Source organism: Lynx canadensis, chromosome D3 (genome assembly GCF_007474595.2).
Source record: "Lynx canadensis isolate LIC74 chromosome D3, mLynCan4.pri.v2, whole genome shotgun sequence".
NCBI lineage: Eukaryota > Metazoa > Chordata > Mammalia > Carnivora > Felidae > Lynx > Lynx canadensis.
In genome coordinates, this window is record NC_044314.2 from 61,218,589 (window position 1) to 61,235,698 (window position 17,110).

Consider the following 17,110-nt stretch of genomic DNA (forward strand, 5'->3'; position numbering starts at 1 on the left):
CTGCTGTACGTTAGATCTTCACAATTTATTCACCTTATAATGTTCACCTTATAATCTTCAGAATTTATTAAACTTTTAATGAGTTTATACCTTTTTACCATCCTCTCCCCATTCCTTCCAACACGCCACCATTGGCAACCACTTTCTACTCTGTTTCTATCAGTTGACTCTTTTGTTCAGTTCCATATAAGTGGACAAATAGCATTTGTCTGTCTCTAACTTATTTCAATAGCAGAAAGTCTTCAAATTTCATTCATGTTATCATCAATGGCAGGATTTCCTTTTTTTTAAGACTGAATATTTCATCATGTGTATACACATACATACACGCAGATACACACACACACACACACACACACACACACACCACATTTTCTTGATCCATTCATCTGTCGATGGGCACTTAGGTTGTTTCCATATCGTGGCTTCTTAGTTTTAATGTGTCCATAAAACATTCTTCTCTTATAGACTGAAGTACACTTGTTAAACCTCCACATTATGCCAATAGGTTTAGAATTAGTTACGCTGTGTGTGTATTGGGTACTAACTTGTTTTAACAGAATATAGGAGGTTTTAGGACTTGAATTTTCTCCTAGCGTTGGGTAGACATAGCTACAAACTAGACAGATTTTACACACGGATCAAGAAGAGCAAGGTGAGTGGGTCTGCACACACACATCGCTGCTTCATATTTACTATCACATAAAAAAACAGATGGGGATCCCTCGAAAGAAGGATGCAAATCTATACCAATCAACATGATAGCATGACTCATGTTCTTTGAAATTCCAAGTTCCTCATTTCTCTGTTCACACACTGTTCACCCCCTCACATTCCCTTTCTGCCATTTCTGCCCCCGTTTACTTTCCTGTAACTTCCAGGCATAAACTTTTCCACAGAAGTGGAGAAGTTAACATAGGACAATGGATACCCCCAGTGGCCAATCCCCCTGGTTTAAGTAATTTTATTTGTCTCTCTTTCCTGCTTCTCTTTCCCTGCCTCTCCTCCCTTTCTCTCTCCCTCTCTCATGTCTGTTGCTAAACCAGTAGAAGTTGCAGACATTCATGACACTTCACTCCTAAATAATTCACCACATATCTCCTAAAATAATGACATTTTCCTGTATGCCCACAATACAATCATACACATAAGAATTAACAATAGTTCTAGGGGTGCCTGGGTGGCTCAATCAGCTAAGCATCTGGCTCTTGATCTTGGCTCAGATCATGATCTCATGATTCATGTGACAGAGCCCCACGTGGGGCTCTGCTTGGGATTCTCTCTCTCCCTTTCTCTCTGCCGCTTCCCAAGTGCTTGCTCTCTATCTCTCAAATAAATAAATTTAAACCAGTTAACAGTAATTCTATACAATCAACTAATAACCGGTGAAACATTGAAATGTCTCCATTTAACCTTAAAATGTCTTTTAGAGATCTGCGGTTGACCAGGATGTAATGTAGAGTCAGGCTTCACATCTGGTTGCTGGGTTTCCCAAATTCTCCTTTAAAACTACGGAGTCCCTGCCCCCACTGCCTCGACACACACTTCTTTTTATGATGCTGAGTTTTTTAGAGACCAGATCATTGCTTTATAGAATCCACATTCTGGATTTCTCTGATTGTTTTCCTCTGGAGTCATTAAACTACTTTTCTTTAAACCATTTTTTTTTTAATGTTTATTTATTTTTGAGAGAGAGAGAGAGTGTGCATGCGTGTGCACATGAGTGGTGGGGGTTGGGGGGCACAGAAAGAGAGGGAAACACAGAATCTGTAGCAGGCTCCAAGCTCTGGGCTGTCACCACCAGAGCCCGACGCGGGGCTCGAAACATGAACTGTGAGATCATGACCTGAGTTGAAGTCGGACACTCAACCGACTGAGGCACCCAGGCGCCCCTGCCTTGTTATTATTTTTAATGCTCTATTTGGTGTGTGAGAGCATCTTCCAGCTGGATTGCTTTAGCATGTTGTTATTATGCTTTGATGCAAAATGTTCTTCTGGGATCTTTTTCCACAGCTGAGACCAAACCAGCAGCCTTCCCTCTCTTCCATGTCTCAGCAGCACCTCCATTTTGAAGAGACCTCCCACTTCCTTTTGGACTTTGTCATTCAATAACTTGAAAGTGCTACATTGCTTCCCCCATCCCCACCGACCCTGTGCGGAACACATCAATGGGCATCAAGAGGAACCCTTGCAAATTCAAACAAGATCATAAAGGAGAGTCAGTTGTCCTTGAAATGCCTTAACGTTTTGTCTTACCTTGCATAGTAGTCATTGGGTGGAACTGCTTCTTGAAAGAACTGGAACTGGTATAAATAAAGTCCAATCAAGTGCCCCGCAGTGAAAATAGCCAGCAGCACCACAGAGACAGCTGAACAGCAATGGATCAAACGTCCGGCACCAGGACCACCAGGTGCACAGACCCAAAATACAAAGAAGTACACAGATGAGGTCAAAGATGGCACATCATACCTAAGGAAGAAGAGATGTGATCATGAAAAATCGCATGGAACTGGGAAAATCATTCACCACTCAAGACATGTTCCTATTGGAGATGATGGACATTTCCTTCATATGCTTTCTGGTGTGGATCCAGTGATTAAAATGGGAATCCCATTTCATTTATAAAATCAGAGCTAATACTATTTTTTTTGTGGAAAAGATCACACATAAAGTGGTATTTGTTAATATAGGGAAACACAGGATGATGCCAGAAATTCTTCCCGTGCTGTTTGGCAGAGCAAGTATCTACTTTTCATACAGTAAAGTTAGCCACAGTTACTTGCCTGTTTCCATCTTTCTACTTCTCCCCCAGTTTTTCCAGGATACTTGTGTGCCCATTCCAACTTACCCTGATACCATTTTTAAAAATGTTTACCTTATTTATTTTTGTGAAGAGAGAGATTGAGAGAGTGCAGAAGGGGGCAGAAGGAGTGACCGACAACCCAAGCAGCGCCCGCACTCCCAGGCAGAGCTTGACATGGGGCTTGATCTCATGACCCTGAGATCATCACCTGAGCCCAAATCATGAGTGGAGGCTTAACCGACTGAGCCACCAGGAGTCCCCTCCCTGATATCACTTTTATAATAACTTACTTTTTGGGGGGTAAGTTGGATTCATAAAATTATTCCATCTATGGCAAAGTCTTCACTAAACTTTGCCCTACCCAATGAAATCTGATTCATACTATTACCAAAGGGGACGTGGAAATGAGGGAATTTTTTTTATAGGCATTTAAAAACTTTTGTAGGGGGCGTGTTGAAATGACTCTTCATTAAAATATTGGGATATTTCTTGAGAATTCAATTCTCTTTTCCACTTTTTAACTTTGCTATTTAAAAAACTGTCACATTGTTTCATCTTGTGCAATTTCAAGGAAGCGGTATGGACCCAACTTCCCAGTGGCTCTGGAGCAGCCGCCAGCAGCAAGATGGAAGGAGGGAGAAAATGGAGATAACTTTATTATGGAACAAGCAGTCAGCGGCCAAGATTTAAAGGAAGTGAGTGTCTGTGCTGCAAGATTACAATCTAACTGAGGAAGAAAAATAGTAGATCCTGGAGAGTTAAATTAAGACTCCTAATGACCCAGTGTAAACAGACGTGCTTTCAGAATGCACACATGTGGCTCTCTGGAGAGTATACTGACATTGTTCATCGTAGCTGATCGCCATTCACGGGCTCTGGGGGAGGAGAACGGTGGTCTTTCTGATCTACGTATAAAACATAACATCACCTAGATATGGAAAAAGATTGCTTTACGGAGGTTAATAGAAACGAACCAAGGGGCATCTGGTGGCTCATTCGGTTAAGCGTCTGACTTCAGCTCGGGTCATGATCTCGCGGTCTGTGAGTTCGAGCCCCGCGTTGGGCTCTGTGCTGACAGCTCAGAGCCTGGAGCCTGCTTCAGATTCTGTGTCTCCCTCTCTCTCTCTCTCTCTCTCTCTCTCTGCCCCTCCCCACTCCTGCGCTCTCTCACTCTCAAAAATAAATACACAGTAAAAAAATAAATAAATTAAAAAAAAAGAACCGACTAAAAACACAAACATGAGAACTGAACAGGAAAAATTATTTGTGTGTGTGGTGTGTACACGTGGCCGTTTTACAAGTTATGGCTATGAGTTTGGTGTTCTGGAATGAGGCCGTTTCTTCGGCATTTTCTCCTCAGCCTTGTCTTTTATGACTCGCCAAAGCGCTACCTGTATTCCAACCCATACTGGAAACTCTCACCTGATGAACCGAGTAAAATGGTCACCACAACTTTCCAGCAGTGGTTATCATGTTGCCGATAAACTCCTTAAGCTTGGAGGCCACCGAGGCGAGTCTGCGGAACATTTTTAACTTTGTGCTCTCTTCCACCTCGCCTTCCACACCGTCCCCTTCATCTAAATCCTCTTCGTAGATCAGTGCCTCTTCTGGATCTATTTTTCTCTCCTCCGGCCTAAATAAAGGGGAAACAGAAAACACTGCAGTCCAGAACTCTGCCTACCACCCCGCAGATTATATGGTTTGTAATTTATGGGTCAGTCAGTGAGGTGAGCTTCACAAACCAGGGGAAAAATGCAGACAACCACCGAAGTCCCCCCAGGTCTCTGCCAGCCCCTGTGTAAGCCCAAGTCACTTGGATCTTTCCTGAAGAAGTAAACAGGAAACATCACCAATCATAGAACCCATAACAACATGCTACTGAGCCACATGAACTCACTTTTATAGTCAGAGGAAGAAACTGTCTGAGACGTCTATTAAAACCTTAGCTTTCATCAATCTTGGTTTGGTTCCTCACATTTAAAGTGTTTGCCACCAGGGGGGATAGGTAGTTTGATTAAGTATCCATGCATGGCTTTACCCAAAACGGTGGATCAAATCTGTGCTTGTGCAATCCCTTTTCTTTCTGAAGTAAATTTGTCCACTATGTTAGTGTCTCCTGGTCAGAGGAGGGTGAGTGCTCTTAGGTCACCTGACTAGATATACAGTCACTTCCTAATTTATCCTTTGACAGAATGATATACTGGTTCGATCCTGGTGATTCGGCACCTCAGTAACATCCTCAGAGATGTAGGGAAGAAATACAGGTGTAGAACATACAATTTTTTATATATTATTTAACTGGGTATACTGATGTGTTTTTGTCTGTTTTGTTTTTAGAGAATACGTAGAAATTTTTTTTTTTTTTTTTGGCTAATTATAGTCTTTCCCTAGAAGTCTTAGGATTTTTTTTTTAAGTTGTTAGAAATATAAACCATCACCTAAGACTAAAAGGTTGTTTTAGGTGCTCAGACTCTCTTTGCATTTGCCCCTAGGCTGGCAGATTTCTTTTTTTAATTAATAAAAAAAATTTTTTTAAACGTTTTTATTATTTTCGAGACAGAGAGAGGCAGAGCATGAGCAGGGGAGGGGCAAGAGAGAGGAGGACACAGAATCCGAAGCAGGCTCCAGGCTCTGCACTGTCAGCACAGGCCCGACGCGGGCTCAAACCCGGACTGTGAGATCATGCATGACCTGAGCCGAACCCAGGACGCTCAACCGACTGAGCCACCCAGGCACCCCTTTTTAATTATTTTAAAAAATATGTTTATTTGTTTTTAAGCTAGACAGAGCATTGAGTGGGGGAGGGACGAGAGAGGAGACACAGAGAATCTGAAACAAGCTCTGGGCTCTGAGCTGTCAGCACAGAGCCTGACATGGGGGCTACAAACTCTGAACAGTGAAATTCATGAACCTGAGCGGAAGTCAGACGCTTAACCACCGAGCCACGCAGGAACCCCTAGCTGGCAGACTTCTTTTAGCTCAATTGAAAAGACCACACTGGCTGCGGAGCCAGAAGGGTCTTTTAGGCCCAGTTCGGACATCCATTTAATGGCCTAAAGAGTACATCCCAGCCTCTCTATTTTCCCACTTAAAGATTTCGTTCTCAGCCCAGCCTCTCCATTTTCCTATTTACAGGTTGTTTTTTTTTTTTTTTTTCCTTGATACACTTAGCTCAGATATTCACTGATATTCACTGCCTGGTAACTGAACCTCTAACTATGCCCTTGGGCATGAAAGGAAGCCTGCAGAGAATGGCATTAAAGCTCAAGTTAGTGCCCAGTGGCCTTGAGAACTCAGAGATCTTCCTTGCCTAGGAAGATACAGGCTGCTTGTGACAAGCTATCTATCGATGAAGCCAAGGGTGTAGGATGTACCCTTACCCTCTACAACGCACCCTTTCACACACAGATTTAATCTAGGGCCTATTCAAGTCTAAATACCCAAACTGGGTTCTATTCTCTTCTATCATGACACATTTGTATTTTTCCCTGAAAGAAAAGAAATGCCTCATGCTTCTTCATGAAGACTTCTTTCCGCTGTTCAGGGCCTAGTAGGTGCTAATATCTCATAGGAGATACAGTGATACACATGTAAACAAGTAGAAAATTAACAAGCTGAATCTCTCGCAGTAACAAATGCCAGTCAGGGAATGAAAATAGGGGGATATGACTGTGAATGGCAGGGTGACTGTTTTAGATTCCGAGGTCAGGAGAGCCTCTCTGAGGAGGTGACATTTAAGCCCAGGATGTCACAAAGTCACCAGCCATATGAAAATCCTCTTCAAGAACATCCCAGATGGAGGGAAGGGCAAGTCAAAGATTCCATGGTATGTTCAGAAAGAAGGCATGTGTTCCCTGACACATTGCCTCTTCTAGTAATTCACCCTCCTCCTTGTCAGTTGTCAGTCAGCTGATGAGCCCACTTCCTACTTCACTGAGAGAAGGGGGGGAGAGCACCCCACCAGCATGACAGGGAGCCAAAGACATGCTGAGGACCAAAGCACAAGCTAACAATTGTCCCCCCCCCCCCAAAGTGACATTCCTCAGACACTCCTGGCTGTCCAAGAACAAAGGAAGGGGAAAAAGGGGAAACAAATGGTTAACTGATAGAAATCAGTTTGCAAATGTCTTAGTAAGTGACAAAAAAAGCAATGTTATAATAACAGCCAGACTTCCAGAAATCCACAGACTCAGTTACCTGGAGCCCTAACATCACCTTCCCTTCCTTAGTGATGTGCAGAACAAAGGCAGGAAGAAAATGTAAATAACGTTAAATTTCTTTATAACCTACAGCCCGTTGACAAATACTTGAGACAAATACAGAGTATAACATTCCTCCAGGAACCCCCTACTGTCTTAATGTTAACACTTGCTAGAGGGAAAATCAACCAACTCAACAATAGCAAGGACTCAGTATCTTATGAGTCCTCTTGAACATATGAAAGTCCTTTTGGAAACCTCCCTTTTCCTTACCTGGCCCCCAATTCTGTAGTATATAATCAGTCACTCTTCACAACCCCAGTGCAGCTCTTTCTACCCACAGGTCCTGTCCACTGCTTCAATAAATCACCTTTTTGCACCAAAGGTGTCTCAAGAACTCTTTCATGGCTGTTTGGCTCTGGACCCCCACCACCCGCCAAACCACATCAAGCACATCAGCCTACAGACCTAGAGCTAACCTGTGCAGTGGCACTCGGATTCCCTGTCCTGTGACTGTGGATGAGTCGTATGCCCTGGGAGACCAGGGAGAAGGGCACTCCTTCTCTTTCCCCTGCGTCACCTCCTGCTCCCTTCCGCCCATATCTCCCCATCAACAAACAAATACGCCTCACCAATTCCAACCCACGTGGCCTCCAAACCACATTTGCCTCTCAAAGTGACTCTCCCAAGAGCTGGGCTAAAAACATGGCACCACTTCCCCTATGCCTAACTTCTCTTGAATTCACTCTAAAGGGAGTTTGATCACCAACCACTCCACCTAGTGGGGGCTCTCATGTGGTCTGTTTCACATGGTGATGCCAAGGCAGACTGCAGCTAGGAGGCTATTGCTGTGGTCAAGGAGACAGGAACTCACAGAGCTGAAGGGAGGTTCATGTCTTTGCAGTTTGTCTTAAAGGTCAAGTCAGCAGGACTCGCTGGTAAATTTGATGTGGAGGGTGGAGGGACAGAGGAGAAGCAAGAAAATTCCTGTATTTCTGTCATTATTGAGGAGACAGGGATAACCAGGGGCGGAGAGGGTTGGGGGAAATTCAGTTCTGAGATGCCCTTCAAGCATTCTTGTTGGAGGTGTTATATGGGCAGCCAGGATAGGAATCTGGAATGCTGGAGGGAGGTGGAAAACTGGAGAGGTCTATTTGAAGTTCAGGGACATAGAGATGGTTTTAAAGTCAGGGGTCTGGTGAGATTACCTAGAGAGAATACAGAGGTTGACTACCCCTCAGATGCTACCACAAGTAGAACCAGTCTGTCTCTCCAGGCTTATCCTCATTTTTGTCTAGAAGCACCCTGGGAAAGCAGGCATATGGAGAATCCAGAATCCACATTCTTGGCCTTGGAATACACATGGAACGTGATCCTCTCTCCATCTCCTAAGCCTTTCTACCTGCTCCAGCTCCCCCAAGCAGAGTTTTCTATGGGGATCTGCCCGGTGAGACTGCTGATATGGGGCCCACACTGCTGTCTATATACAAACCATGCACTCATGGGGCACGTGTTGCTTATATCCCCCTCACAACAAGGCGACCCATAAAAATCCTCCTTGAGGAAGAAAGTTTGGCCAAAACCTTCAGTCACCGTACTTGAAAAAGGAGACATGGAGAGAGAACACAGCCAGTGCTGCCTGGGTCCCAGTCAGAAACACACTCCTAACTTTCATAATAAATGGCTTGTTATCAATTGCAGAACTGCTACGGATATAGATTAAATCAAATAAGATTCTCTGGTCAAGACTTTGTGAGGTTAGACAAATGCATTTCCTTGACCTCTCTCGGGTGGGACCGGGGGCCCCTGTGACTTTTATAAACATACCACTGTACTGGAGGGTTTTCAGCATTTTTGTACCGGAATCCCTGGGGACCTCAGTTGGAAACGCTTTCTAAACCTGCCAAGCTGAAAGAGGGCCGAAAGAGAGCCAGGTTGGCCTCCGTGAGCCCTCACTGTCCAGGCTGGGGCCAGAACAGCCATTAGTCATGGCAGGTCTGCTTATTAATGGGCAGGCTTTCTCCTCCTAAATGATTCGTCTGCTGAAGTATAAACACCGGTCCTCTGGAACAGCATCCACTCGCTAACCGTATTTACTAATAAGCACCCCTTGCTTGGGGGAGCCATAATTTGTCCCAGCGTTAAGGAGTAGCTGTAAATGAAGACTTAATCCCCTGGTTCCAGAGCTGTCTTAGAAATTAAAGACAAAGAGAACCCTTTACAGTTCAGAAAGGCATATAAAATATTCCATATTATTACCGCCCGTGTCAACATCTAAAACTTATTTGAAGACATGTAAATCCTTTAACTTGCCTTTGCTGAAAGTTCCTGACTTCGAATGTTCCAGCACATATTACGATAGACCCTCTCATTTCACGAGAGGAAGCTCTCGCTGCTCTGGGACCAAATGCATGCAAGGTCATGCTTTTACCAAGCAGCCACCCCCTTCTCAACCCGCAGCTGCTTCCCACCACGGCCACATCCACACTTAGCACAGCGTCAGCAGCCATTTCCACTCAAATGGGACAGGGAAGTGCCTCAGGGTGGAGCACAAACATCCATTTTTCTTTAGCTCTGAGCACTCCATGATTCATCCTGGGTTGGGGTAAGTCCTGGAGATCACCTGGGAACACCTTAAGGGACGGGTATCAAGCCTCACCTCAAACTTCCTAAATCAGAAATTCTGGGAGTGAATCTCAGGAATCTGTACAATCAAAGAGCTGCCGTATGTGATTTTGAAGCAGCCCATCTAGAATCCATGCACAGGCTACATCTGCAACCCCCAATCAATTGATTCCACGCTCGGCAGACTAGATCACACTGCAGATATTTTGTTGGACTCAGACGCTGGGCAGACTCCTTTAATTGGAAAATACATGGAAGTAATTTATCTGTGCAACCTCCTTCCGGTTTCAGGCAACCTTTGCGCGTTAGCCCAGAACTTCTCCTTAGATGAATCCGCTTCCTCTTTGTGGCTACAAGCAGGCTATTAAAAACATTTCAGTGGGGGTGTATCAAAGTCACAAACAATGAGCCAAGGATCTGGGAGGCAAAGGGAACATTTTTCTAAAGTGTCACGAGTTGTTTATTGTTTATTATTGAAAGTTAACAATTTATCTTTACAGAATGGGCTCATCTCAACAGAAGAGCCCAAGAAAGAAGAAGAAGCAAGTGTGGTGCCTCATTGCAGAAGACAGACAGACGCTGTAGGCACAGCGCTGCCTGTGAAGTGAACAGAGAGAATCTTGTCTTTATGATGTCATGTATGTTACTCAAGCCTACTGTGAGAACATCGTGCAGATGAAGCAAATATTTCATTCCGTTGCTACCCTTGTTCTAGAAAGGCGATTTTCCAAACTTGTGAGAGCAGTGGAGCCTGGGGCCACCATGCCCATTTCTCGGCCTCCCAGGACACTTCGATTCCATAGGTCTGGGATGGGCCTTGCAATCGGAACCTTCATAAACTTCCCAGGTCAAGTCCCCAAGTTAGAAATTGCAACAGTCTTTGAGAATCACCTGAACGTCATTAGAAAGGGAAATGAACAAAAATGGAGAGGAGCCAAATGGACTGACCATTATTTTAAAGGTTTGTATCTTTAAAAGGACCTGCCAAGTCCTCTTAAGGTTTATTTAAAAAAAAAATCACTTAATGGAACACTGTAAAACTAAGTCTGTATTAAAATACACACACACACACACACACACACACACACACCACACACACAAACACACCCTGATATCATCTACTCAGTTTGTCTTTGGTTGTAGAGATCATTCTGACCCTGAACCACCCATTTTCTCTTATAAGAAGCAGCTGAGTTTAGCTCTTCTAACGGACACACCCGGTGCTCCCTCTAGAAATAAAGAATTCAGGGAGTGATAACAAAGCAGCATTTTGAGGGCACACAATCCGTCCGGTTCCCGAATCTTTCAGAATTCCTTCTGTAGAATTCCTTCTGATGGACCAAGATGCAAATAACATGCATGCTTTTGTTATTAAAACCTTACAAGGCTGAACAGTGCTATAGCTGCCCTGGGATCCACAGTGTTCCTTCTCCATCCTCCCTTCCTGTTCCTCCCTCCTCTCAGACTTTTCCTGACCCTGAGCTCTGCTCTGAGCACTGTGCAAGATCTAGAGAGGTTTGCACTCACTCAGAGGAAATAACCAGGTGTATACGACTGTTTCTAAAATGTGACTATAAGATCCTAAGAACATTGAGAGGGAAAGGGGGGTGCAACTGACCACAGGGATTTGGAATGCCCAATACCAGTTATACCGAAAGCAAACATGATAGAAAAAAAAGAGCAAATGTCTTGGAAAGCAAAGAAAAAAAAAACTAAAGAAACAGTCCCTCTTAGATATTAGTTTCTGCCCATCCTGGCACATAGCAGATACTGAATAAAAAAGCATGCCCATGGATAAATACACATCCTTTTGTGCAGTCACAGCAAGGAGAGACCACTCAAGACAGGCGTGTGGATTTTTCTGATAGTTTGTGGGAGAAGCAGCTCTTTGCAAACAACCCTCGCCCGGGACTGACACTTTACACTTTGTTCCTTTAGTTTTACACTTTGGATTGCATTGTGCAAGACTCCATATTAATCAACCAGTGCTTAACCAATTAACTTGATAAGTATTTGAGTATTACCATGTGTACAATTTCAGATCACTTTGCTAACTTAGGATTTGCTGCAACAAAGAACAAGACAGATGTGATCCTCTCCCTCAGAGAGCTTACAGTTTACTGAGGGAGACAGAAAGTAAATAACAAAAAAAGCATTATGCAGAATAATTACAGATTATGATAATGTTATGGGTACAACAAGGTGGATACAGCAAAGGCCTCTATGCGAAAGAGCTCGCCTGATGATGGAGGAGGAATCAGCCATGCAATGAGCAGGGACTGAATTGCATGGCAGAAGGGAAAGAGCTGGCCGGTGCTGGGCACAGAGAGGGGGGCAGTGTGGACACAGCACAGAGTGGGAGTGGGGCAGGGCACAGGGTGAGGATGTAAAGGCAGGAAGTGCCATAGCCCTCAGCGTTAGGAGCCCGAATTTTGTTCTCCTTTCATGGGAATCCAATGACGTGTTTTACCTAAGGAAGTGACACGTTTCGATTTATAATTTTACAAGGATAATCCAGATGCTATGCGTGGTATCCGTGGGTAGGGTAAGAACGGAAGCTGGAAGTGAGGGTGGTCTGGTAGGAGGTTACTCAGTGGTCTAGTTGAGAGGTGGGAGAAGGATCGTGGCAGTAGAGACAGAAAAGTGAACAGTTTAGACACAATGTGAAGGGAGGACCCATGGGACTTTTTGATGGTAATGGATAAGCGGCCCAAGGGACCCAGTGTTGTACCAGGGCTTGGGGCTCCAGTGACAGTGAACGGTGCTCCTGTTAACTGGGTGGGCAGTCAGCAGGCAGGCTGGTGGGAGCAGGGCTGGGAGGTCTTGGGAGGTCTTGCTCCTGCCCTCAAACACACCACCAATACTTTGAAAGAAACCTGGGCAGCACATGAAAAGATGCTCAACGTCGCTCCTCATCAGGGAAATACAAATCAAAACCACACTCAGATATCACCTCACGCCAGTCAGAGTGGCCAAAATGAACAAATCAGGAGACTATAGACGCTGGAGAGGATGTGGAAGAAACGGGAACCCTCTTGCACTGTTGGGTGGGAATGCAAATTGGTGCAGCCGCTCTGGAAACAGTGTGGAGGTTCCTCAAAAAATTAAAAATAGACCTACCCTATGACCCAGCAATAGCACTGCTAGGGAATTTACCCAAGGGATACAGGAGTACTGATGCATAAGGGCACTTGTACCCCAATGTTTATAGCAGCACTCTCAACAATAGCCAAATTATGGAAAGAGCCTAAATGTCCATCAACTGATGAATGGATAAAGAAATTGTGGTTATATACACAATGGAATACTACGTGGCAATGAGAAAGAATGAAATCTGGCCCTTTGTAGCAACATGGATGGAACTGGAGAGTGTGATGCTAAGTGAAATGAGTCAGATAGAAGAAAGATACCATATGGTTTCACTCTTATGTGATCCTGAGAAACTTAACAGAAGCCATGGGGGAGGGTAGGAAAAAAAAAAAAGAGGTTAGAGTGGAAGAGAGCCAAAGCATAAGAGACTGTTAAAAACTGAGAACAAACTGAGGGTTGATGGGGGGTGGGAGGGAGGGAGGGTGGGTGATGGGTATTGAGGAGGGCACCTTTGGGATGAGCACTGCGTGTTGTATGGAAACCAATTTGACAATAAACTTCATATATTGAAAAAAAAAAAAAGAAACCTGGGCAGTTCAATGAAACCAAGTTGGTGACAACTCCATGTCAGGGGTATTTGCAGCTGAGAGAAGGATGGAGAGCATGACCACCCTGGACGGAGTGAGGGTGACGTGGAGCCTCTGGAGCAGGAGCAGGTGGCAGGGGTGGGGCACATGGGTTCCTCCCATCACATGTGTGCCTGACCGCACACCCTCACTGGAGGGACACCAGGCCCTGCAACTTCCCCACGTGAATCTCCCTTGGGACCGTTTTGTTGTTATTTGCACTTCAGATGCACAAAATCACCTATCAAATATTCCAAACACAGAACAAAATATGCCAGAATTTCTAAAAACATGATCAAGGACATACTGTTTAAGGGTAAAAGTCTACCTTGAAGCTTTGATTTTTGTTTTTAATGTTTATTTATTTCTGAGAGACAGAGTGTGAGCAGGGCAGAGGCGGAGACAGAGGGAGACACAGAATCCGAAGCAGGCTCCAGGCTCTGAGCAGTCAGCACAGAGCCCGATGCGTGGCTCGAACCCACAAACCGTGAGACTATGACCTAAGCCGAAGTTGGATGCTTAAGGGACTGAGCCACCCAGGCGCCCCTGAAGCTTTGATTTCTTTAAAAAAAGCAGAGATTAGTCACACACTGTTAAATGTTGTCAAATGAACAAATGGGTGGGAGAAATGAAGATGTATTTAATTTGAATCATTTTATTTAATAATTTAAAAATATTTGAGCTCTCTTCCTAACTGCTGATTCTTCTTTTATTTTTACTATCAGTCACATAGTCAAGTCCAGTCTAGACAAAGTTCACTCAATTAACATACTGTCAATAACAGAATGTCCCTGCCTTTCTATGTGATAAGGACGCCTCTGACTGTCACATGGGTATGCTCCCCACGTGTGTTTCTATCAGAGGAAAGGATGAAGGGACCTCATGCTCTCACCTGGTGTCCAGGAAGATGTATCTGGAAGACAGTGGGGGGTAAATTTAGTCAGGGATCTGAAGTTAACTTGTCCCTGTGATACTTTGTGGCTCAGACTGTAATACTGAGCTCTCCTGGAGCTTTCTGAAGACAACAGGCCAATGGTTTCCTCCAGTTAAAAACTTTTTCTTTATTTAAATGAATGGCATCTAAAATCACCACCATTAAGGTTCCCCCAAGTTGTAAATGTGTTTAACCCAGAGAAGGCAGACCAAGCGGGCTGCATTTTGGCGGGGGGGAAGCAGTTGTCCCCACTTGCTAACATTCCAAATGCCACTGGAAAGACCTGAAAAGACAGTGATCTGTCTTAAATCTGATCACTTAAAGCAAGTGATTTTGGACTACATCTCAGGGGAGATGCTGAATGCTTATTGAGAAGGTGACAACAAAACGATGGGTTTCTTTCATTCTTTTTTGTTGTTGTTGTTGTTCTTCTAAAAAAAAAATAGTAACTTGAACCTCAAAGCTGAAACTTGAGGCATAGCCCCATTGGTCATTTTATGTGCCAGAATGTGGATGCCACAGGAGCCTGGCTCACGTTAGATTTTAGAAAGGAGGGCACAGGGTTTGAGGCTCAGAATGAATTTCCAGATAACGTTAGCAGGATCCAAATGTTGAATCCCCAAACTTTTTAACAGATGGCGGATGACTTACACTGAAATATTCTTTTTTTTAATTATATTAAAAAAATTGTTTTAGAGACAGAGCACGCAAGCAGGAGAGAGGGGCAGAGGAAGAGAGAGAGACAATCTCAAGCAGTCTCCACGCTTGCATGGAGCCCAGTGCAAGGCTTGATCCCATGACCCTGGGATCATGACCTGAGCAGAAATCAAGAGTCAGATGTTCAACCAACTGAACCACACAGGTGCCCCTGAAATACTCTTTTTTATGCTTCACATTTGATTTGTCAGACTATTTAACCAGACCAAGTCATGACTAAAATTCCTATTTGAATAAACATTTAGTTTACCATAAATTTGTTTTCATAATATATTAAAATACTATTTGTTCCCAAAAAAATAAAGCCTGAAATCTCATTAAATAGAAAGAGCTAGTTTTACAGAAATACACAAGATAATAGCAGTTTGGTGAAATTACGAAGTGTTTTGAGCACAATTTAATTTTCACAATTTAATTTTCATAACATAACTTTTTTTTTTTTTTTTAAGATTTAAGATTAGGAATCTTTCTCCCAGTTAGGATTTGTAGATGTGCTTCTGAGTTACAATGAACAGGTAAACAAGCCCACAGATTTGTCAGTTAAAGAGAACCTTCCTGGTACTTGAGGAGTTGGCTCCCTTACTGAGGTCTGTTCTCTGTACAACGCAAAAGCGAAACAGGTTCTCCCACCCACTGACTTCCCCTGGGGATTTCTGGGGGGAATTCTGGGATTTGTGATGCCCTTTAAAACACCAAACTTGAGCCTCACTATCCAGTCGAGGAAGGTTACGAAAGACGCAGGAGTCTTCTCCAGAGATTAGTTGCTAGTTTAAAACAATGCTGGATTTGAAAAAAAGTCTCTCAGGCACCAATGGATTAATCTCGCCGTTTCTCTATTGAGATAAATGAAAGGAGAAGAAATGCCCGCAGCACTATTTTTTCAAAGGATCCTCAAAAAACAAACATTGGTGCAAATGTCAAGATTTATAAAGGGAAGAAATATGTTGGGACCTTCCAAAACAAAATAACTTCCCTACTTATTTTGGCCGTGTGTTTCTATTCTTTTCAGACTTGAGCAAGATTGTTCACATGTTAGAAATATTTCCTTGTGGATTTGTCTCAGAAGATTCACTCACCAGCCTGCTTCTCCCTGGCCACCTGGTGGGCTGAAATGTGCTAAGAGGATGGAAATTAATATCTAAAGGAGGCCAAAACAAATGTAAATGAGAAAGAAATCGACCTCATAATAATATTTAGTATTTTCAAATCCCCAAATAAGTAATATAGAATGTCTATCAATTTATTGTTATTTTAAATTTTTTAATATTTATTATTTATTTTTGAGAGAGAGAGAGAGACAGCACAGGGGAGGGGCAGAGAGAGACAGAGACACACAATCTGAAGCAGGCTCCAGGCTCTGAGCTGTCAGCACAGAGCCCGACATGGGGCTCGAACTCACAGAGCGTGAGATCATGACCTGAGCTGAAGTCGGACGCTTAACCGACTGAGCCACCCAGGTGCCCCAATTATTGTAATTTTTTAATAATGTGATTGATAATATAGGGAGTACAGATATTTAAACAAATTTTAACAGGAGAGAGGTATCCTGAGTGTATCTTTGAGAGCTGTGAGAAATCAGGAAGGAAACATGATTTAGAATTAATCCATGTGATGGTTTGTGTTCTCTTCTTCACCAGATGTGTGACCTCAACCATAACTGATATCCATGACCTTCCATCAGTCAATGTAGGCTTTCTTAGTCCTATGGCAAAAGAGTGTTTGTCCTCGGTGACAGAAGTTCTTTTCCTAAGAAGCTTTGTGATTCATTTATGGCTCAGTGACGAATAAGAGACTCTTACTGAGTAGGTTGGCCTCAAACGCACCGCCCAGCTTAACTTTCTATCATTCTAAGAGACTCCGAATTTGAAACTGCTCCAGTAACTTTCCAATTGGAGAAGAGCAGGATGCGGAGAGCAAGTAGCATCTTATTAAGCAGCCCAATGAGCAGGCGCTGCCCTAGGTGTGTTTTATTTGACATTTCATTTAGTGGTTGCAGCAACTCTCCGACGTAGGATTATGATCATCCTCATTTTGCAGAAGAAAGAGAATAAACACATTTCTCGACATCACACCAACACTGTTAGGTAGCTTCCAAGTCTGCCTTCTGAGTCCACTC

General features: G+C 43.6%; 1 protein-coding gene across 1 annotated transcript in view; it reads right to left on the bottom strand.

Annotated features, from left to right (window-relative positions):
• Nucleotides 1-2,262: 2,262 nt before the first annotated feature.
• LOC115528584 overlaps nt 2,263-17,110 on the bottom strand; it is a 140,297-nt gene continuing 125,449 nt past the window's right edge. The window contains exons 5-6 of the mRNA XM_032595340.1: nt 4,226-4,436; nt 2,263-2,469 (exon numbers count right to left, since the gene is read on the bottom strand). Coding sequence (XP_032451231.1) covers nt 4,377-4,436 — 60 coding nt within the window. The 3' untranslated portion in view covers nt 2,263-2,469; nt 4,226-4,376. The remainder of the gene's footprint in view (nt 2,470-4,225; nt 4,437-17,110) is intronic.